The sequence below is a fragment of the Jaculus jaculus genome, chromosome 1 (assembly GCF_020740685.1).
Source record: "Jaculus jaculus isolate mJacJac1 chromosome 1, mJacJac1.mat.Y.cur, whole genome shotgun sequence".
Lineage (NCBI taxonomy): Eukaryota > Metazoa > Chordata > Mammalia > Rodentia > Dipodidae > Jaculus > Jaculus jaculus.
In genome coordinates this window covers 229,772,594-229,794,084 of record NC_059102.1, presented here as the reverse complement: position 1 = coordinate 229,794,084, position 21,491 = coordinate 229,772,594, and the positions used below count along the sequence as shown (strand labels likewise).

Genomic DNA, 21,491 nt, shown 5'->3' with positions numbered 1-21,491 from the left:
GACGTCACGCCCCCCTCCCAGACCCCCAAGTCGCCGTGCTCCTCACCAGCTCGAACCGGTTGTTGACTCGGACTCCTTCCTTCCCTGCGGCCCCGGGACGCCGGCCACCCGACCCTCGCCTTGATCCTTCTTCCTCCGCGTCATCATCATCACGGAGGACAAACTGCAGGGCGTCGGGCCCCAGGGGTTCCTGGCCGCGCTGTTCCCCCCTCAGCCTGCGGAGGGCCCGGCGCGACATAGGACCCGACGGCTTTACGTCTGGGGACAGGGACGAGGAAGAACAGCGGAGCGGAGGCGCGCCTGCGCACTTGCGGCGCGCTGCGCGAGGCTGGCGTGTCGCGTCTGCGCGCTGCGGCTCTCCGGAACTTCCTCTCGGAGACTAGATGAGTCAGAGAAGGTACGGGCGAATCCGGCCGTTCTCGCGAGAGCCGAGGAGCGCGGCGGGAGTTGCGGATGACAGGCCGTGACGCGGGCGGGACTCGCGCAGCCTCAGACGCCTAAGCCGGTGACGTGGACTGAGCTCCCGGGGTGGGTCCACGGCAGCTCGGGACGTTCGAGGAGACAGTTCCGAGGCGACAGGTGAGCGATGACAGATGAACGACCTAGAGGGTCCTGGTCCCCGCTGTGCATCGTCGACCTGGGCGACCTGTCCGCCCGCTCCCACCCCCAGCTTGCCCCTAGGCTGCAAAGGGACGGTTCTCGACGTCATATAATTCTAAACCCAGAAACGTACAAAAGTCACAGATTCGTGGACATGTCTACTCCTCGAGATGACCGGAACTTCGTCTTAGAGTAGGTCCCCGGGAGCATGCTCTTTGTGGTCACGAACGCTGCGGGCAGTGCTCCAGTACGTGGAGGTGTGTGTGACTCAGTGGTCTGAGGTCGAGGCGCCCCTCTCCTACATGCATTCTGATCTCCCACAGAGGTTTTCACAGTAAAGATGGAAAAATTACAGGTGGAGTTGGGGGGGGGTCCTGACTTTGGGATATGTTTTTTTTTTTTTTTTGAGATGTTTGCTTGAGGGGTTTCATATGGCCCTCTAGCTATGTTGTGGAAGATGACCTTGAACTTCTGATCCTCATGGCTTTTGTGATGGGATTATAGGCATGTGTCACCATACGATTTATGTGGCGCTGGGGATTAAACCCAGGGCTTTGTGCTTGCTAGACAAACACTATCCACTGAGCCCATGCCCCTCCCCCCCACTTTTTGACTAATTTTTGTGCTATATATAGCCTTCGCTGGACTAGGAACTGGCTATGTAGACCAGGCTACCTGAACTTGCCTGCCCCTGGAGAGTTGGGTATGCCACCACATCCAGCCTGGCTTTGACATTTTAAAAATATTTTATTTATTTATTTTGCTAGAGACACAGATGAAGAATGGGCACTAGCCACTGCAAACAAAATCCAGAGGCATGTGCCACCTTGTACAGCTGGCTTGCGTGGGTACTGGGGTATCAAACCTGGGTTGTTCGGCTTTGCAGTCAAGCAAGCACCTTAACCGCTAAGCCATCTCTCTAGCCCTGACATTTTTTTAAAAAGCTTTGCTAAACATCTAGGATTGAGGACTGCCGTAGTCTAAATATAAGATAATCTGGTGTTGGACTGGTCCCATCCTCACAGTGACAGCAGAGAGGCCAGCAGCTTTGGGCTCAGTGATGGCCCTCACTGTTGAGCTAAGCCAGGCATCAAATTCCTCCATCATCTGGGGAGATAGATGTCTTTTTACATATAAAAAAAAAAATTAGGACATAGAGAGTAAGTACCTAAGAGCCTGGGCTTGCATTCATATGGTTCCCAAGTCTAAATGAGGTAGGCTGCTGGTAAGGATCGAAGAGGAGGGCAAGGACACCATCCCTTGGCTCTACTGCTTAGCACCTGCACCTGTTCCCAAGTTCCACTCCAACCCGCCTCCTCCAGAAGTCTGGCTTGGACTAGGTTGGGAGCGGAGCCAGCATTCCTCCCAGCATGACTGGCCTATCAGAATTCTAGAATGGGCTGGAGCGATTGCTCAGCTGTTAAAGGCATTTGCTTGCAAAGGCTGACAGCCTGGCTGCAGTTCCCCAGCATCCAAGTAAAGCCAGATGCACAAAGTGGTGAATGCATCTGGGGTTTGTTTGCAGTGGCGATAGGCTCTGGTGCACGAATCCCCCCCACCCTTGTAAATAAATAAAAATATTTTAAAAAGAAGGCTAGAATGTTAAGAAACTTCACAGTGGATGGCCCCTAGTTGCTTTCTCACAGCAGCCCCCCTCCTCCTGGCCCTGCTCCCAGCCACTGTTACAGTCCCAACCTCTCCCACAGTCAGGGCTCGGCATACCACTGCCATGTCTATTGTGACGTTTCAGGACCAGGCTAGTTTCTGAGTCACTCAGGGTTAAATGATGTGACTAATGTATGTGGGCTTGTTGCCTCACAACAGCATTGGGAGGTATGGGGCTGGGGAAATGGCTCAGTGTCCAAACATAAAGACCTGAATTCTTGCCAAGTATGGTGGTGCATGCCTTTAATCCCAGCACTTGGGAGGCAGAGGTAGGAGGATCACTGTGAGTTCGAGGCCACCTTGAGACTCCATAGTGAATTCCAGGTCAGCCTGGGCTAGAGTGAGACCCTACCTCAAAAACCAAAAAAAAAAAAAAAAAAAAAAAAGACCTGAATTCGATCCCAAGCACATGTGTAAAAATCCATGATCCTTCTGTCTCTGCCTCCTGAGTACTGGGAACCACCATGCCTGGCCCAAACAGGAATTTTCTCATTGCTGGTTGTGTGACAACAGCAAATTCATGACCTTCTATTGCTTGTTTTTGGTTCCCTTTGTTTTTGTTTTCTTCTCAGTGTTGAGGACTGAACCCAGAGCCTTGCACTTGCTAGGCAAGTGCTTATCCACTGAGCTAAGTCCCTAACCTTTCTGTGCCTGTTTTTTTTTTTTTTAATATTTATTTATGTATTTGAGAAAGGCAGAGAGAGAGAGAGAGAATGGGTGGGCCAGAGCCTCCAGCTGCTGCAAACGAACTCCAGATGCCTGCGCCCCCTTGTGCATCTGGCTAACATGGGTCCTGGGGAATCAAGCCTTGAACTGGGTGGGGTCTTTAGACTTCACAGGCAAGCGCTTAACCGCTAAGCTATCTCCATCCCATATGCCTGTTTTTAAGCAAATAAAAATACAAAGACAGGCAGTTGTTTGAAATGCTCAAACATCTGCTGGTAGCTAGCTATTTTATTGGCTGCTCTAATTCTGTATGATTCTTTCCCACATGCCCGTATGTCACACATCATGTCCCCCTAGGTGCCTCCTTCAGCCCCAAGCAGGCTTCAGCTGAAGTCCTGGTATATTCTGGGGTGAACTGTCATATTTATCTTAATAAGCACTGGTTTCCTCATCTGAAGGGTGAGGTGATGTAAGAACCCACCTTCTGGGTATATGTAAGCAGGCAGGGTGCTTAGCATGGGTCCTTCCTGAGGCCCTGTGGTATAGCTATTCCCTCCGAGCTTAAAATGACTATCACCCTTATGAACCAGAGCACCTGCAGTGACCTACAGACTATCCTGGTCCACACTCATGGCAATAAGCAAAACAACATACCATAATGATAGCTAGATCTATGGTAATGACAATGGAGTTAGCATTTCCTCATAGAAGGGAGGTTGGGTCATGAGACCCTCACCTGAGATCCCAACCACTACTCCCTCCTGTCACCCCCAGCAGCATGTGGGCGTTGCAGTATTTTGGAAGTGGAGGTTGACTGGGAGTTGGGACTTCAGTGATATGGCTTTTATGAGTTGTCACCCATGCTGGGATAGGAAGTTTTGGTAGTACAGCTGCTGAATCATCCATGTTCCTGTAACGATGCGCCTATAACAGCAATAAATTCATTGGTTATACTGAATTGCCAGTGTCCTATCTGGGGTGAATAGATGTTTGTTCATTTCTCCCTTGAAAAAAGTCACAACACTTAACAAGGGGCAGGGAATGAGCTGGGATTAGGGGGTACCTGGGCTGCCTGAATTCCACCCACTTAGAGGTCTCCTATGTGCCACTGCTGCCCAAGTCCCCTGGAGAGAGAGCAGAGGCTGGCCAGGTACTCAGATATACACAGAAACCAAAGTGTCCTGTCCAGGTGTCCAGCTGAGGAGGGGAGGCTGCCACGTGCTCAAGCTGGAATGGAGAAGAGAATCAGGGCATGGCAGGAGAGCTGTGACACAAGTCTTGGGATCAAGATTCCCCTGTCCTCCTCCCATTCCTCTGTTCCTATTCTGCCCCTCCAAGGAGTCCTGAGAGGAAAGGGAGAGAGCCAGCCCTGAAGTGAGCCTGGCACTCAATGAACTGTGTGGCCAGGAGACAATGTATATAAATATATAGGCTGGATGTATATATTATAAATATATATGTAAATATGTACATGCGCAGGGCGGTTGGTGGCGGCTGTGTCCCCAGACAGGGAGAAAATGGCATAGCCCCATGCAGGCCTGGCCATCAAGGCAGTCACTGAAAGTTGAGAGTCCTGGTGTTGGGAATATAAAGGGACTGGGTCTGGCGGCTACGGCTGCGGCGTGGAGTGGCATTGAGGACATCCACACTCTTGCGGCTGGAGCGCACTACGTCGGCCACAAAGCTGGTGCAATCGCTGCAGACATCTTTCAGCACACAGCCGTGGGCGTAGATGTGGGGGAACTCTTCTTCCACGCTCCGCCACTGTGGTCCCTGCAGTGATCTGGAGGGAATGTCAGGAGAAGATCATTAGGGAAAGGATCGCAGTCGGGTCATAGTCTTCCAGAGGCCCTGCCCTGCTGCTTTAGAATCCCAAGTCCCCTCACTTTCTATATCTACATCCACCCCTCTAAAGCTACGGAAGCCCCTCTCCTCTTCCTCCTGGCTCATCCACACCAATCAAAGTGCATCCCAGCAAAAGCCCTTCCTTGACAGATGTTTAGGACCTAGGCTCAAACCACCCAAGTTCAATTCCATACCACTCTGCAAAACGGCTTGACCCCAACCTCTTCTGCTTTGCTTTTCCATTTCCTTCCTCAGTGCCAGAGCCATTCGCGCCCCAGGTTCCCAGTTACTATCCCTCTTACTACCACCAAATACCAAGGCAAAGCAACATACTGGAAGGCATCTCTCCTCAGCACCGGCATGGCTTTAGCAGCGGACACCCTCTGAGAGCTCTCAAAGCCCAGCGTGTAGACAGGAATGTGTGCACACTTCTTGGAAGGCATCTTCATCTGTAACACAGGGGGCAAGTGTGGACAAGGCACCTTAGGGACTGTCCGGGCACACCTCATCCTCTCCACTCTTTTGGGACCCAGAGACAGCCAGTGGCACCTCTACACTCTCATCTGAGGACCCAGCCTGGGCTTCCTTCCTTGTCACATCCCAATCACATTTCCTGATCACCTGGGAAGGAACTCCTTAGGGGGCAGGAACTCTGCCTTTTTATACCATGAAGGATCTAGTATCAGGTATACAATCAGTACTCCACATTGATAAGGAAGGAGAGTTCCCAAGACCAAGGGGCAGGAAATGAAGAGTTTGTGCGTGTACAGTGTTTGTACATGCATGTAGAAGCCAGACAGTCAATATTGGGAATCTTCCTCAATCACACTCCACTTTTTTTTTTAAGGCAGGGTCTCACTCTAGCCCATGCTGACCAGAAATTCACTCTGTATTCTCAGGGTAGCCTCAAACTCATGGTTATCCTCCTACCTCTGCATCCTGAGTGCTGAGTTTAAAGGCATGTGCCACCACACCCAGCTTTTTTTTTTTAAACGTCTTTTCTTTTTATTTATTTATTTGAGAGAGAGAGAGACAATGGGCACACCAGGGCCTTCAGCCATTGCAAATGAACTCCAGGTGCATGTGCCCCTTGTGTGCATGGGCGATATTGCATGCTTGTGTCACTGCATGTGGCTTATATGAGACCTGGAGAATTTGAATGTGTGTTCTTAGGCTTCGCAGGCAAGTGCCTTAACTGCTAAGCCATCTCTCCATCCCGCCCCCCCTTTTTTGACACAAGATCTGTCACTGAACTTGGGAGCTCAATTTGGCCAGACAAGCTGACCAGCAAGCCCCAAGGATCCTTTGTCTCTGCCTCCCTAGCACTGGGATTATAGCATTCACTGCCAAGCTAGTTTGGTGGGTTTTTTTGTTGTTGTTTTGTTTTTCAAGGTAGGGTCTTACTCTAGCTCAGGCTGACCTGGAATTCACTCTGTAGTCTCAGGGTGGCCTTGAACTCATGATGATCCTCCTACCTATGCCTTCCAAGTGCTAGGATTAAAGGCATGCGACACCACACCCAGTTTAAGCCTGGGTTTTTATGTGTGTACTTGGAATTTGAACTCAGATCCTCATGTTTGGATGGCTAGCACTTTATCAACTAAGCCATCACCCCATTTCCTAAAAAGACTACCTGTGAGGGTCGTTAAAAACCACAATGGCTTAGGCCATGTGCGCTGGCACACCCCTGTAATCCCAGCAGTTGAGACATAAAAGGATCAGAAGTTGAAGGCTAGCCTGGGTTATATGAGATCCTGTCTCATAAAAACCAAGCCAGCCGCACATGGTGGTGCACACCTTTGATCCCAGCATGGAAAGCAGAGGGAGGAGAATCACTGTGAGTTCAAGGCCAGCCTGAGACTACACAGTGAGTTCCAGGTCAGCCTGGACTAGAGTGAGACCCTGCCTCAAACACCAAACAAACAAAACCAAACAAGCAAACAAATCCAACTGCAGTCTTGGAACATGTCCAAAAGGCTCTTCTTGGAGAAGGTGATGGATGAGGTGCCGCCTGTCCTACCTCACCAACTCTTGGAAGGTCCCCTGAGATCCTCACCTTTACACTACAGGAAGTACAGACAGCTCTGGAAGGGAATGAAGAGAAAGCAAAGTCAGTGGTGAGGAAGCCCAGAAAGGAACAACAGCTTCCTTCTGGCCTCATGTCCGCCCACATATCTAGGCCAACCATCCTTGCCCTTGGCCTGATCCCTGGTCACTTCAGTACTTTACTTTCATTGACTCCAGAATCTTTCTTCTTCTTCTATCCATTTACCTCTGTCCCTCAGCCCAGGAATATCTGGCCTGGAGTTTTCTCCACACTCGTATGTGGCTGACACCACTTACCCACAAGTACCATCAGGCAGAGGGACAGCAATTTGCATTTCTTTTTATTCCCATACCCAGTTTCAGAAGTGAATGCCTTCCAGGCATGGCTGCACAGATACATAATCCCAGCACTGAGGCAGAATGACTGTGAGTTCAAGGCTGACCTAGGCTACAAAGAGAGACTCTGTCTCAAAAAATAAATAAAAATAAAAAAGTAAAAATTCAACCCATATTTAGACAGCCTCTGCTACTAGCATCCAGCCTCCAGAGTGTTGTAAGCACGTACTTTGCAATGAAATGAGTCACTGTGCAAACTGTTCTACAGATACACAGGGGCTCTCCTCCACATTAGCAAAAGTTGTTCAAACTCCTTTTCTAAAACAAAAAACAATGGACTATGTTCTCGGGCATATGCCACTGTGCATCTGGTTTTATGTGGGTACTGGGGAATCAAACCCAGGTCATTAGGATTTGTAAGCAAGCTCCTTAATAACTGAGCTATATCTCCAGCCCCCTAAAATTTTTAAAAAAATATTTTATTATTTGAAAGAGAGGAAGAATGGGTGTTTCAGAGCCTCTAGCCACTGCAAACAAACTGCAGACACATGTGCCACCTTGTGCATCTGGCTTATGTGGGTCCTGGGGAATCAAATCTGGATACTTTGGCTTTGCAGGCAAGTGCCTTAACTGCTAATCCATCCTTCCAGCCCCTTAAGATATATCCCCCCCAATTTTTTATTTTTTTATTTTTATTTTTTTAAAATTTTTGTGTTCATTTTTATTTATTTATTTGAGAGTGACACAGAGAGAGGAGGAAGCAGATAGATATATAGATAGATAGAGAGAATGGGTGCGCCAGGGCCTCCAGCCATTGCAAATGAACTCCAGACGCATGTGTCCCCTTGTGCATCTGGTTAATGTGGGTTCTGGGGAATCAAGCCTCGAACCAGGGTCCTTAGGCTTCACAGGCAAGAGCTTAACCACTAAGCCATCTCTCCAGCCCTATTTTTTTATTTTTTGAGGTAAAGTCTCACTCGAGTTCAGGCTGACCTGGGATTCACTATGTAGCCTCAGGGTGGCTTCGAACTCACAGTGATCCTCCTACCTCTGCCTCCCAGGTGCTGGCTCCCCCAAAATATTTTTGACAATGTGTTTTTACTCTTTATTTAGCTTCCCTGACTATGCTTCTAAAACCTATGCATGTCTTATATCTAGCTCCTAGCAGAGTATTTTTTAAATATTCATTTTATTTGGAGAGAGAGAATGGGCATACTGCCAGGGCTTCTTTCCACCAAAACTCCATATGCATTTGCCACTTTGTGCATCTGGCTTTATGTGGGTACTGGGGAACTGAACCCAGGCTTCTCAGGCTTTCCAATAAATTAAGTGCCTTTAACTGCTGAGCCATCTCTTCAGCCCTAACAGAATATTCTTTTATGTTTCTACTCTATCTTCTTGGTTGACTTACTAGTTAAAGCTCTGTTTTATCATAATCATTGTTTTAGGGCTTATAGAATACAACTTTGGAGGCTGGAGAGATGGCTCAGTGGTTAAACATGCTTGCTTGAAAAGCCTGCTGGTCCAAGTTCAATTCCCCAGCACCCAGGTAAAGCCAAATACAAAGTGTTACATGCATTTTGTGATCCCATATCCCCATGACAACAAGAAGCAGAGCCAGGAGAATCTAAGCTGAGAGGCTGCTAGTCTGATGTTCTTTTGCACTCTGGCAATTTCTGGAAATTTATTTGCAATAGCAACAAACCCTGTCTCAAAGAAAGTAGAGCACTTTAAAGTTATCTTCTGGCTCACATACATGAGTGCGCATGCACACACACACACACAAATTTTAAAAACTTTAAATGTAATCGTGACTTACCACAGTCTCATCTATTATGTCATTTCATGTGGAGTATAAGAATTCCAATTTCGGGCTGGAGAGATGGCTTAGCGGTTAAGCGCTTGCCTGTGAAGCCTAAGGACCCCGGTTCGAGGCTCGGTTCCCCAGGTCCCACGTTAGCCAGATGCACAAGGGGGCGCCCGCGTCTGGAGTTCGTTTGCAGAGGGTGGAAGCCCTGGCGCGCCCATTCTCTCTCTCCCTCTATCTGTCTTTCTCTCTGTGTCTGTCACTCTCAAATAAATAAATAAAAAATTAACAAAAAATATTAAAAAAAAAAAGAATTCCAATTTCCCTCTCTTCCTCTTAATGCCTTAATGTCTTAATGCCTCAGTGCTACTGTTTTATTTATTTAGTTTATTTATTTTTAAAATTATTTTTATTTATTAAAGACAGAAAGGGAGAGAGAGAGAGAGAAAGAGATAAAGAGAATGGGTACGTCAGGGCCTTTTGCCACTGCAAAAAAACTCCAGATGCATGTGCCACTTTGTGTACCTGGCTTACATAGCACCTGAGAATTGAACCTGAGTCCTTAGGCTTCTCAGGCAAGCGCCTTAACTGTTAAGCCATTTCTCCAGCCCAATTTTGTTTATTTTGAGAGAGAGAAGGAGAGAATGGGCATGCCAGGGCCTTCAGCCTCTGCGAACAAACTCCAGATGTGTGTGTCCCCTTGTGTGCATGTGCAACATTGTGTGCTTTTGTCACTCTACCTAGCTTAAGTGGGACCTGGAGATTTGAACATGAGTTCTTGGGCTTCACAGGCAAGTGCCTTAACTGCTTAGCCATCTCTCCAGCCCTACTGTTTTATTTTATTTATACATCCTCAAAACCCACAATACATTGTTATTTCTGGTTTTGGCTTTTTTTTTTTTTTGTTTGCTGGATCACACCCAAGGTCTTGTAGACAAGTACTCTATCATTTAGTTACATTTTCTTCTGAGCCCTTTCTCTTTTTTTGTAAGTCCAATAATATTTAATTAGATGCCAGATATTTTTACTTTGTTGAGTGCTGTATATTTTTGTCTTGCCATTCTTGACCTTGGTTTGTCAAACAGTAAAATATTTAAGAAAAGTTTGGTTCTTTCATGTCATACTATTTTTTTTTTTCCAGGTAGGGTCTTCCTCTAGCCCAGGCTGGCTCGAAGTTCAGTGATCCTTCTACCGCTGCTGAGATTAAAGGCATGTGCACCCATGCCCAGCTCACGTCATACTTCTATAATTTGTTGGCTGGATCAGGACAATACTCAGCTTAGGGCTACTTATTCTACACTAGTGAGACACAAGTTTCCTGTGTTTTCCTCTTAATGCCCTATGAATTCTGGAAAGTAATGAAGCCCACAGAAAAGGAAGTGTAAGTGAGCTGGCTTGTTACACCCAGAGATGGCTACTTGGTGAGAACCAGGAGCCTGAGCTGCTGAAACATGTTATGGCATAACCAGTGACTTCCAAACCTCCAGAGGATAATTAAATTCCATTCCTTAGTTGCATTTTTAGAAATTACATTAATTACCTTAATTAGTCATAGCTCATGGCATGTGACAGACCCTTCCCACAACCATAGGAGTTTAACCTTAACCCTCCTGCCCCCTCCTCATTACTGTGTAGTGGGCGTGCTGATGGAGGCTTACCTCTTGCAGAAGAGACAGGTAGGCGGCCAGGAGAACAGAGGGAATTTGGTTCGGCAGCAGCAGCAAATCTACAGGGAGAAACCTGGTTACAGTCTGACACCCAGCCCAGTTTTTTTTAAAACTTTATTTCAAAGAGCCTTCATTATAAATGTAAAATCCAGATAAACCCCTTGAAACCACCCAAAGCATTCATAAATATGGACAGCATGGCAAATTTTTAATTTAAAACAATCCTGTTAAAGATGGTAAAAGAAGCCAGACACGGTGGTACACGCCTTAAATCCCACATCTCGGCCCAAGGGCTCATGGGAAGCAGGACAGTTCTTGCCTGTGCCTGCCTCAGGGCTTCCACCCCCCCACCACCAAGCCCGGGGCCTGGCCCCACTGTCTACTCGCCACGGTGTCCTTGTCTCACCTTCCCCCTCTTCAGGCTGCTGAAGAGCTCCTTGTCCTGCAGAAACTTCTCCATCTCGGCCTTCACCAGTACGCGGCGCACATCCACCACCTCCTCCACGGTCAGGGCCAGGCTTTCCACAGGGTGGCTGAACTCCTGGGGGAGGCAGAGTCCTGCTTGTTCAACCCCTAGAAATGGTCTTTCTGGCAAGGGTGGCACCAGAAACTTCTCTCCTTCCCTGGCCTCAGTCCAAACACTCTGGCAACTTCCTAAAGTACAGCTATCACTGCTGGAAGCTGGGCCTGTTCCCAGTTCTTTGTGGAAACTCTACTGCTATAGCAAGGGCCTCAGGATCCAGGCCCTGCTGACCACATGCTAGGAAACCCTTTTTCCATTCTCTTCGTTTGTTCAAAGTGTCCCCACCTTCAAGCACACACCATGGCTCTAATCTTCCCTCTACTTGGAAGCCATTCACCACTGAGCCTCCCCACCCCACCCTCCTGAGCTATACTCTTAGTAGGAGCCCTGAAGACCTCCTGCCCACTCTGATCTTGCAGGTTGCCCTGTACTGAACAAAACTTCTGTCCTAGCTGGGCGTGATGGTGCACGCCTTCAATCCCAGCACTTGGGAGGCAGAGGAAGGAAGATCTCCATGAGTTCAAGGATACCCTGAGAGTACATAGTGAATTCCAGGTCAGCCTGAGCTACAGTGAGACCCTACCTCAAAAGAAAAAAAAAAAAAGACAAGACCTCTGTCCTGATGGTGAATAATCCAACTTCCCAGTGCCCAGCAAAGAACTAGACGTGGGACTACTCGAAGTCTCACATTTCTGTAAAATGGGGTTGTTTCAATTTCATTGAGGCAATATACATATAACCCCAAACACAGGGCTGGGCAAAGAAGGCTCAGAATGCTTTCTATCATTCCTGGAGGCATTGTGAGGGTGCCACAGGGGTTGAAGTTAATTTTTTTTTAACCATATGTGCAGATGGTTACTCTGCAGGGCTACGTGGCTCTGGGACAGCATCTGCTGCATGCTCTACCTGGCCCAAGGCATCAGGATTTCGGGCTTGTTTCTGTTGCCACTAGCCTGTGGCCAGGAGTTTCCATATCAGGTGCAGAGGCTAGTAGCTGCCTCTCAGAGGCTCAGGCAGGACGGAGGGCCACCAGTTTCTCTGATTTGATAGGCAAACTCTTCAGAACGCACTTCTGAGATCTCGGAGATGAAAAGCCACTTATGGAACTTGTGGGATATTAAAATATGTTTCCCCTTTCCTTGAACAAGAACTGGCCCTCAGTTCTTCTCCCCTTGAGCATAGCTGGACTTGGTGACACGCCTGCAATGTACAGTGTCAGTGTTGCTGCTGAGACTTGGTCATAAAATACACCATGTCTCCTGACCACCAAGGAGTAAGGACTTTCCAGCTCTTATAGCCCATGGAACCTGCAGAGAAGGCTGCAGCCCCTGTTCACATCCCACTTGAAGCCTTGGGAAGACCCTGACCAGCTGCTTCTGAGCAGAGTGGGGTGACACGTGCCTATCATTCTAGCCTTTGGGAGAGGCTAAAGCAAGGGGATTGCAGCATACAGCCCATATCAGGCTACAAAGTGAGATCCAGGACAGCCTGGGCTACAGTGTGAGACCTTATCTCACAAATAAAACATACAATGAAAACAGCTGCTGCTTCTGGATTTCTAATGTTCAGAAACTATGCAACATTGTCATGTTAAGATACCACATTAGGCGGGAGCGGGAGCCCGAGCCAGGGCGAGCCAAGCCTGCTCCCGGCGGGCGGCGGCGGCAGCGCCACTCCAGCCATGTCAGCATGCGTGAGCCTGGGCCCACCGTGAGCCATGGCCATGTCCGTGAGCACCGAGGACGACGACTATGAATCGGAGCCGGACCAGAACCGGGCTGGGGGTCGGCCCAAGGGCAAGCTGGGCCCGGCCTCTGCGGTGAAGTTGGCTGCCAACCGGACCACGGCAGAAGCTCGCCGGCACAGGACGCGATGGCGCAAGTGTGAGACCTGCCTGGGGGCCGAGTGTGGAGAGTGCCACTTCTGCAAGGATATGAAGAAGTTTGGGGGGCCTGGGCGGATGAAGCAGAGCTGCATCATGCGACAGTGCATGGCGCCAGTGCTTCCCCACACCGCCGTGTGCCTTGTCTGTGGCGAGGCAGGGAAAGAGGACACAGTGGAGGAAGAAGGTCTGCTCAAACCCCTAGTGAGATTAAGGAATCAGAGGGTATGGTCAACGATGAGCTTCCCAACTGCTGGGAGTGTCCGAAGTGTAACCATGCTGGCAAGACCGGGAAACAAAAGCGTGGCCCTGGCTTCAAGTATGCCTCCAACCTGCCTGGCTCCCTGCTCAAGGAGCAGAAGATGAACCTGGACAACAAGGAAGGGCAGGAGCCTGCCAAGCGGAGAAGTGAGTGTGAAGAAGCACCTAGACGCAGGTCAGATAAGCACCCCAAGAAGGTGCCTCCAGAGGCCATCCTGCACCAAAAGTCGGATGATGTACACCTGAGTAGGAAGCGGAAATACAAGAAGCTCCAAGAGCTGAGTGGACGCAAGCGAGCCTCGACGCTTCAAACGTCCCCCGGTTCCTCCTCTCGCCACTCGCCGAGGCCTCCTCTAGGCAGCAGCCTCAGCCCTTGGTGGAGATCCAGTCTCACTTACTTCCAGCAGCAGCTAAAACATGGCAAAGAAGATAAGCTTTTCAGGAAAAAGAGGCGGTCCTGGAAGAACTCCGAAGACAGGCTGGCACTGACCAGCAAGCCCCTCTGGTGCTTCAAGCAGGAACCAGAGGACGATCTGCCCGAGGCACCCCCTAAGACCAGGGAGAGTGACCACTCCAGCTCTCCCACCGCTGGGCCCAGCACTGAGGGGGCCGAGGGTCCAGAGGAGAAAAAGAAGGTGAAGATGCACCAGAAACGGCGGCTTCCCAACAAAGAGCTGAGCAAAGAGCTCAACCATGAGATCCAGAAGACAGAGAGCAGCCTGGCCCACGAGAACCACCAGCCCATCAAGTCAGAGCCTGAGAGTGAGAATAAGGAGCCCAAGCGACTGATAGGCCTCTGTGAGCGCCCCCACCGCTTCAGCGAGGGGCTCAAGAGCACCCCTCAGGAGCTGCAGCACCCGTTGGGGCCAAGCCTGCGGAGCCCACCCCGTGTCATCTCCCGTCCCCCACCTTCTGTTTCCCCACCCAAGTGCATCCAGATGGAGCGCCATGTGATCCGGCCACCACCCATCAGCCCCCCACCTGACTCGCTGCCCCTGGATGATGGGGCGGCCCATGTCATGCACAGGGAGGTGTGGATGGCTGTCTTCAGCTACCTCAGCCATCATGATCTGTGTGTGTGCATGCAGGTCTGTAGGACCTGGAACCACTGGTGCTGCGATAAACAGCTGTGGACCCACATTGACCTGAACCTCTGCAAGTCCATCACACCCTTGATACTGAGTGGCATCATCCAGTGACAGCCTGTCTCCCTTGACCTCAGCTGGACAAGTATCTCCAAGAAGCAGCTGAGCTGGCTCATCAACCGGTTGCCTGCGCTCCGAGACTTGGTGCTATCTGGCTGCTCATGGACTGCAGTCTCTGCCCTCTGTAGCTCCAGTTGTCCATTGCTTCGGACCCTTGATGTCCAGTGAGTAGAAGGACTAAAGGATGCCCAGATGCGGGATCTCCTGTCCCCGCCCACAGACAACAGGCCAGGCCAGATGGACAATCATAGCAAGCTCCAGAACATTGTGGAACTGTGCCTGGCTGGCCTGGACATCACAGATAACTCCCTAGGACTCATCATCCGCCACATGCCCCTGCTCTCCAAGCTCCACCTCAGCTACTGTAACCATGTCACCGACCAGTCCATCAACCTGCTCACTGCAGTCGGCACTACCACCCGAGACACTCTGAGATCAACCTGTCAGACTGCAACAAGGTCACTGACCAATGCCTGTCCTTCTTCAAACGCTGTGGAAATATCTGTCACATTGACCTGAGGTACTGCAAGCAAGTCACCAAGGAAGGCTGTGAGCAGTTTATAGCTGAAATGTCTGTGAGTGTCCAGTTTGGACAAGTGGAAGAAAAACTCCTGCAAAAACTTAGTTAGTCCTGGGACAAGTATGTAAATATTGGGGGAGTATAACTGGGGAGGGGAAAGACTACAAAAAAGGGGGGGCTGTAATTTCCCATTGGAACAACAGACCATGGAATGATTCCATTTTGCAAGTCTTAACAAGGGAGAAGCCATTCAACCACCCATTTGGGGATTAATGAGCCAGATGCTTCCTCTGGCCCTCCTGCATCCTAACTGCACTGCTTTCTGGACCATTTCTAAGGTGGCCTTTAGAAGACATTCCCATTGGCAAGGAGGATGGGCTTTGGAGAAATCCTCTTCCAGGTGTGAGCTTAGTGCTTTCATTGGTGTTTTTATTATGGACACCTTGTTCCTTGAAACACCAAGGCTTCTGGTGTCAACATATAGTGGACCACATACCACATGTGCAGCTGTCTTGACACATTTTGTTTGGTTGGTTTTGTTACATCTTACATTATGCAGAAGTATTTTTGTACAAATTGTTTAAAAATTATTTATGCAAGATTGAATGCATACCAGTGTTTTTAATGTTTTGAGATTGCCAACTTTCCTGGTTTCCCTCAAGTACAGAGAATTTAACCTGTACTTCATGAACACAAAGATGTGCCCAGGTGTGACAGGGGAGGGGGCAGTAACCTTCCCCTTAAAAGCATGCTTAACTGGAAGTTAGAGCCTACTTTGTATGTCAAGAAGTTACACGAGCATGTTGTGGATAAACATAAAATTATAGTTGAAGTAAGATACTCTGCCAAGTTTCCTCAGTAGAGAATTCACCTTTTTCTCAAAATTTTACAATTCCGACTTAAACCTTTTGCACTCAGCAGAGTTTTGCTCCAAGCATGAGCTCTTGTCTTCTCCATAGATTTAATTGATGCCGTGTCTCAAGTAGAATAAATGCACCCACACAGCCAAAAAAAAAAAAAAAGATACCAAATTATAGGGTTGGAGAGATGGCTTAGCAGTTAAGGCACTTGCCTGCAAAGCCTAAGGACTCATCCAACTCTCCAGGTCCCACGTAAGCCAGATGCACAAGGTGACACAAGCATGCAAGGTCGCACATGTGCACAAGGGGGTGCACATGTCTGGAGTTTAATTGCAGTGGCTGGAGGCCCAACAAATCAATTCCCTCTCTCTCACACGCAAAAATAAAAAAGGCCAAGCCAGGTGTGGTGGTGCATGCCTTTAATGCAAGCACACAGGAGGCAGAGGTAGGAGGATCGCCATGAGGTCAAGGCTACCCTGAGACTACATAGTGAATTCCAGGTCAGCCTGAGCTAGAGCAAGACCTTACCTTGAAAAATTAAAAAAAAAAAAAAATTTATACATACTTACAAAAATATATATATATACACTTATACACACACATATACATACATATATATATATATATACACATACATACATACATACATATATATATATATATACATACATACACACACACACACACATACATACATACATACATACATACATACATACAGCCTGTTGGGCTTGCCTCAAAAAAAAAAAAAGTACCAGGGCTGGAGAGGTGGCTTAGCGGTTAAGCGCTTGCCTGTGAAGCCTAAGGACCCCGGTTCGAGGCTCGGTTCCCCAGGTCCCACGTTAGCCAGATGCACAAGGGGGCGCACGCGTCTGGAGTTCATTTGCAGAGGCTGGAAGCCCTGGCGCGCCCATTCTCTCTCTCTCCCTCTATCTGTCTTTCTCTCTGTGTCTGTCGCTCTCAAATAAATAAATAAATAAATAAATAAATATTTTAAAAAAAAGGATACCAAATTATGAGGTCATTTTTTTTTCCAAGATAGGGTCTCACTCTAGCTCAGGCTGACCTGTTACTCATTTTTTAGTCCCAGGTTGGCCTCTAACTCATGGCAATCCTCCTGCCTCTGCCTCCCAAGTGCTGGGATTAAAGGTATGCGCCTCCACATCAGGAGAGATCTTTATTTTATTTTTATTTATTTATTTATTTGACAGAGAAAGAATGGGCACGCCAGGGCCTCTAGCCACTGAAAATGAACTCCAGATGCATGTGCTCCCTTATGCATCTGGTTTACATGGGTTCTGGGAAATTGAACCAGGGTCCTTTGGCTTTGCAGGCACACACCTTAACCACTAAGCCATCCCTCCAGCCCAGGAGGGATCATTTTAAATATAGGGATAGATAACCCAGAACTAAGAGATGTATTACTTTTAAACTAAAAGTAATGACACTACTTTATACTAGGTACAGCTTGTGACTTTTCAAAGCAGTTTAACCTGCCTTCATGCAAGCCTCTTCTTGGGAGATGATCATGCCAACCACACAGTTAGCCTCCTTCTACAGACCAGAAGAATGCCTCTGTGGCCACCAGCAGTGTTTACCCTCAGTTCCTTCATTTGATAAAATTCTATACTCAGGTCTGGAGAGCTAGATCAGAGGTTAAAGGCACTTGTTTGATTCCTCAGTACCCATGTAAGCCATATGCACAAAATGGAGCATGTGTCTGAAGTTTCATTTGCAGACACAGGAGGCCTTGGTGTGCACCTCTCTCTCTCATATAAATAAATATTTTAAAACTACACTGAGAGCTGGGTGTGGTAGCACACGCCTTTAATCTCAGCACTCAGGGGGCAGAGGTAGGATTGCTATGAGTTCAAGGCTACCCTGAGAATACAAAGTGAATTTCAGGTCAGCCTGGGATAGAGCAGGACCCTACCTTAAAAAAAAAAAAAAAATACACCAAGGCTCCAAGTCAGCAAACTCGTCATATCCCCAAGTTACACAATACTCACAACTAATGGAACCCAGCAGCAGACCAGTGTCTCAACCAACAGTGTGCTCCTTGTGACTGCATACTGCCCAAGGTGCTGGATCCATCTGCTTTGACCCCACTGGAGTTGGACAGTGAACTTCAGGCCCAAGGGGTCCAAGGCAGAGACCTGGCGTTGGGGCTGCAGTACCAATTTGTACCAGCAAGTGGCAGCACGTGACCAACCTCACCAGATAAGACAAAGCCAGACCCCAGCCACACCCTAAGGAATGGAGCCTGTCTCTCCAGAGCACCAGATTGGTGCCTTGTTTTGGGAAAGGATGAAAATGGTCCTGGAGAAGCCCTCTCCCCTGACCCAAGCAACATATTATTCTGTCACTCACCAGCCACAGATGTCTGGTGTCTGGTGCAGAAGCTTCAGGTCTGTCCACTGTGCTCAGGCTGTTGGGCAGTGGGGAGGGGTCAGGCCTGGTCTGGACACTCCCAGGATAAGAAACTGGAGGAAGAACACAGGCCTGTGAAGACCAACTGGCAGGACTGCTGTTCGAGTGATGATAGGGGCAGTGTGTGCGTCCCTGGGGAGGTAAGGGTGTGGAACAAGCTAACTGTCAAGTGGAAAGCATGTGACCTATGTGGAGACCTGTACCAGGAACCCATGCAGTTCGGAGGGCATGTGGTACCCCTGAAAGGTCCTTGATTCTGAGCCTACAGATGATCTAGCATTGGGAGCCATGGTGCAGCACGGCTTTCAATACACTCCTCAGACATATCACACAGGAAGGTCACCCTTCTCTGGCCCAGCTCGGTGCTTAGGCTCACAGGGCAGGAGGCTGGTCTCAATGGGATCTAAAGTCTGGTAACAGCTAAGGCAAGAATGAAGTTTAGAACTCGCCTTATCTGGACATCCTCATGTAGGAACATGAATCCTCATGACCAGACGGGTCCCCCCCCCCAAGAGCGGCTAGAAAGCTGTAGGACTTCTCAGAACAACCCAGTGTGCAGCCAAGAAGTCCTGACCATGCCTGTGGCTGATGACAACCCACGTCCTAATGGTGCTCTGTGGAGTTCAGCCCCTCAATGGCAGGACGGGCCCTTGTGCAGCCAGGCCAATAGGTCTGTTTCTAAGCTTCAGTTCTCTGGGCTCCCAATAAGAGAGGAGCGCCTGGGGAAGGTGGCTGGTGACAGGTCATGGGCTGCAAGAGCACTGTCCACAGGAAAAAAGAATTGAAGGGCCTAGCCAATCTTTTTCTCAATGTGTTAATAATTATCTCTGGGTAATAGAATCATGGGGGCTGACGTTCTTTAAAGAATGATAGGTGATAAAAAGTTCTCAAGTGGAAAAGGGAGGGTGCGCGCCTGCCTGAGGTGGTGACACAATCTGCGCACTTTCCTTGCAGGCACGAGCTCCACACCCAGGGTGCTGTCTGCTCGTGAGGACGCAGGACCGAGCCTGCGGCAGTGCCCGCGGAGTGGGTCGGAGGGAAGAGCAGGTGGGGGTGAGAGGCGGCACTTGCCCTGGTCTCGGGTGCTGGGCCTCCACGTGTGCATGCTGCCTGCTCGGGGCCGAGGTGGCTCCGTCCTTCCTGGGGGCTGAGTGACCGGCTGCAGGCCAGAGGCCACCTCACTCCGAAGCTGAGCCAGGTCGTGTTCCGAAAAAGAGCGATCCCGCTTCAGTGTCACCTCCCCACATGGAGACTCTTCTTCCTGCAAACATGCCAGGCATGGCCCCCGTCCTGACTACTATCCCCAGCACCTCCTGCTCATCCCCGCACCAAGGCACGTTGATCCAGGGATACTGCTGGGCTCACAGGGATCCTGGCCTGTCCTGTACTTACAGACAACCCTCCTGTCTTCTGGGAAGTTCATGGAAAAGTGACGTAATAGCCAAATCCTTTCCTGGGGCCTTCCAGAAAGTCCAGGAGAAGACAAGCCTGCAGGAGCTTGGGCCCTCTAAGGTGACTACCACTGAGGTTCTCTGCTCTCAGAGGACAGTGACAATGGAACATGGCCTTTGACTGGGACCAAATTCTCACATCAACTGGGGGCTGTCCAGCTTTCCAGCCCCAAGATGATGGATCTTCCACTTTCAGGCATATATATATATATATATATATATATATATATATTTTAAACTGGGGGAAGGAGTATCCTAAAGTCACTGTCCTAAGGCAACTTCTGAGCTGCTAAGATGGGGAAGGGACCCCACCTGCCACCCGCAGCCCAAGGTCCTGGGCAGGGGATGACCACTCCTGTGTATGCTGCCACTCCAGGCTCCAGTTTAGCCCTTCTTGCCCCTCCTACTGGGTCTTTTCAGGAGTCCCTGGGCTCTGACCTCAGACGTGTTCATCTCTTCCATCTCTGCTAAGGTGGGGGCCTTGAGAAGGACCCGGGGCCGTGGACGCTGGCTGCTGCTTCCGGCATCTGGGACGGACAGGTTGATGCAGGAAGTGGACTTCACATCCCCGGAGCAGGCATTGAGGATGCAGGGAAGAGAACCAAACCCTGAAGGAAAGAGTGACTAGTGAGCAGAAAGGACAGAGGCCAGCATGTGAGCGGATGGTGAGCAGAAGAGTGAGGGCTTTTTAGGAAGCAACAGGTGCTTCACACATGCCATTTGGTTTCATCTCTATTTACAGTGGGAGAGAACGAAGGCTGGTCAGCCAGCTAACCAATGGAAACTAGCCTAAGAGCAGAACCTCCACTCAGAGGCTCCACAGAAGCAAGGCTGGAGTTCACCACCTTTATCTTACAAAGATCAAGTCACAGACATCTGAATAGATGCCTGGATTCTGCCCATCTAGAAACTTTGCTATGTTGTATTTTGCTCCTAGATGTTGAAGTTTGTCACATCATTATTGCAATGTAGACTGATTAAATTGGGTCTAAACTTGAGCGCAAGATTCTTGCACCATTGTGTGCTCTGGCTAAGATGTCACTAGGCCATCGGAACTCCCCAAGTCTACAAGGTGAAAACCAAGATGGGGCTGGGGAGAGGGATCAGTAGTTAAAGGCACTTTCTTGCAAAGCCTGATATCCTGGGTTCAATTCCACAATAATCACATAAAGCCAGAGGCATAAACTTTGTTTGCAATAACAAAAATCCCTGGTGTGCCCATACACATGTATGCATGTGTGTACACACACACACAAATTTTTTCTAAAGTATTTCATTTATTTATTTGTTAGTTTTGAGAGATAGAGGCAGATAGACTGGGTGTGCTAGGACCTCTATCCACTGCAAATGAACTCCAGATGCATGTACCACCATGTGAATCTGGCTTATGTGGGTACTGCGGAATCTGAGTCCTTAGGCTTTGTAGGCAAATGTCTTAACTGCTAAGCCATATCTCCAGCCCAAATGATATTTTTAAATTTTTATTTGAGAGTGAGAGAAAGAGGCAGAGAGAGAGAGAGAGAGAGAGAGAGAGAGAATATGGGCATGTAAGGGCCGCTAGCCACTTCAAATGAACTCCAGACACATGTGTCACTTTGTGTATCAGACTTACGTAGGTCCTGGGGATTTGAACCTGGGTCCTTTGGCTTTGCAGGCAAGCACCTTAATCACTGAGCCATCTCTCCAGCCCACACATAATAATTGTTTAAAAAACAAGATGACCGGGG

At 49.0% G+C, this 21,491-nt stretch overlaps 2 protein-coding genes, 1 long non-coding RNA gene and 1 pseudogene across 6 annotated transcripts in view; 2 read left to right on the top strand and 2 right to left on the bottom strand.

Annotated features, from left to right (window-relative positions):
* Positions 1-303, bottom strand: part of Tcf25 (transcription factor 25) — a 40,116-nt gene extending 39,813 nt beyond the window's left edge. For 2 of the 3 annotated variants that reach the window (XM_045157490.1, XM_045157494.1), the window contains exon 1: positions 47-183. Coding sequence is in view for 1 of the 3 variants with exons in the window: in XM_004664822.2 (XP_004664879.1) it covers positions 47-238 (192 nt within the window). In the remaining 2 variants the exon portion in view is untranslated. Of the gene's footprint in view, positions 1-46 lie in introns of all 3 variants that reach the window. The other variant, XM_004664822.2, reaches the window with a different exon arrangement.
* LOC123462953 lies at positions 295-20,762 on the top strand. The gene is made up of 2 exons (XR_006638587.1): positions 295-579; positions 20,237-20,762. It is a non-coding gene; the product is annotated as an uncharacterized LOC123462953 (long non-coding RNA).
* The window catches only part of Spire2 (spire type actin nucleation factor 2), a 51,451-nt gene continuing 34,309 nt past the window's right edge, over positions 4,350-21,491 (bottom strand). For both annotated transcript variants that reach the window (XM_045157509.1, XM_045157507.1), the window contains exons 8-15: positions 20,203-20,372; positions 19,385-19,574; positions 18,254-18,366; positions 11,039-11,173; positions 10,624-10,691; positions 6,833-6,860; positions 5,110-5,225; positions 4,350-4,714 (exon numbers count right to left, since the gene is read on the bottom strand). In XM_045157509.1, the coding sequence (XP_045013444.1) occupies positions 4,486-4,714; positions 5,110-5,225; positions 6,833-6,860; positions 10,624-10,691; positions 11,039-11,173; positions 18,254-18,366; positions 19,385-19,574; positions 20,203-20,372 (1,049 nt within the window). In that variant the 3' untranslated portion in view covers positions 4,350-4,485. The remainder of the gene's footprint in view (positions 4,715-5,109; positions 5,226-6,832; positions 6,861-10,623; positions 10,692-11,038; positions 11,174-18,253; positions 18,367-19,384; positions 19,575-20,202; positions 20,373-21,491) is intronic.
* On the top strand, positions 11,753-15,633 carry LOC101595866 (annotated as a pseudogene).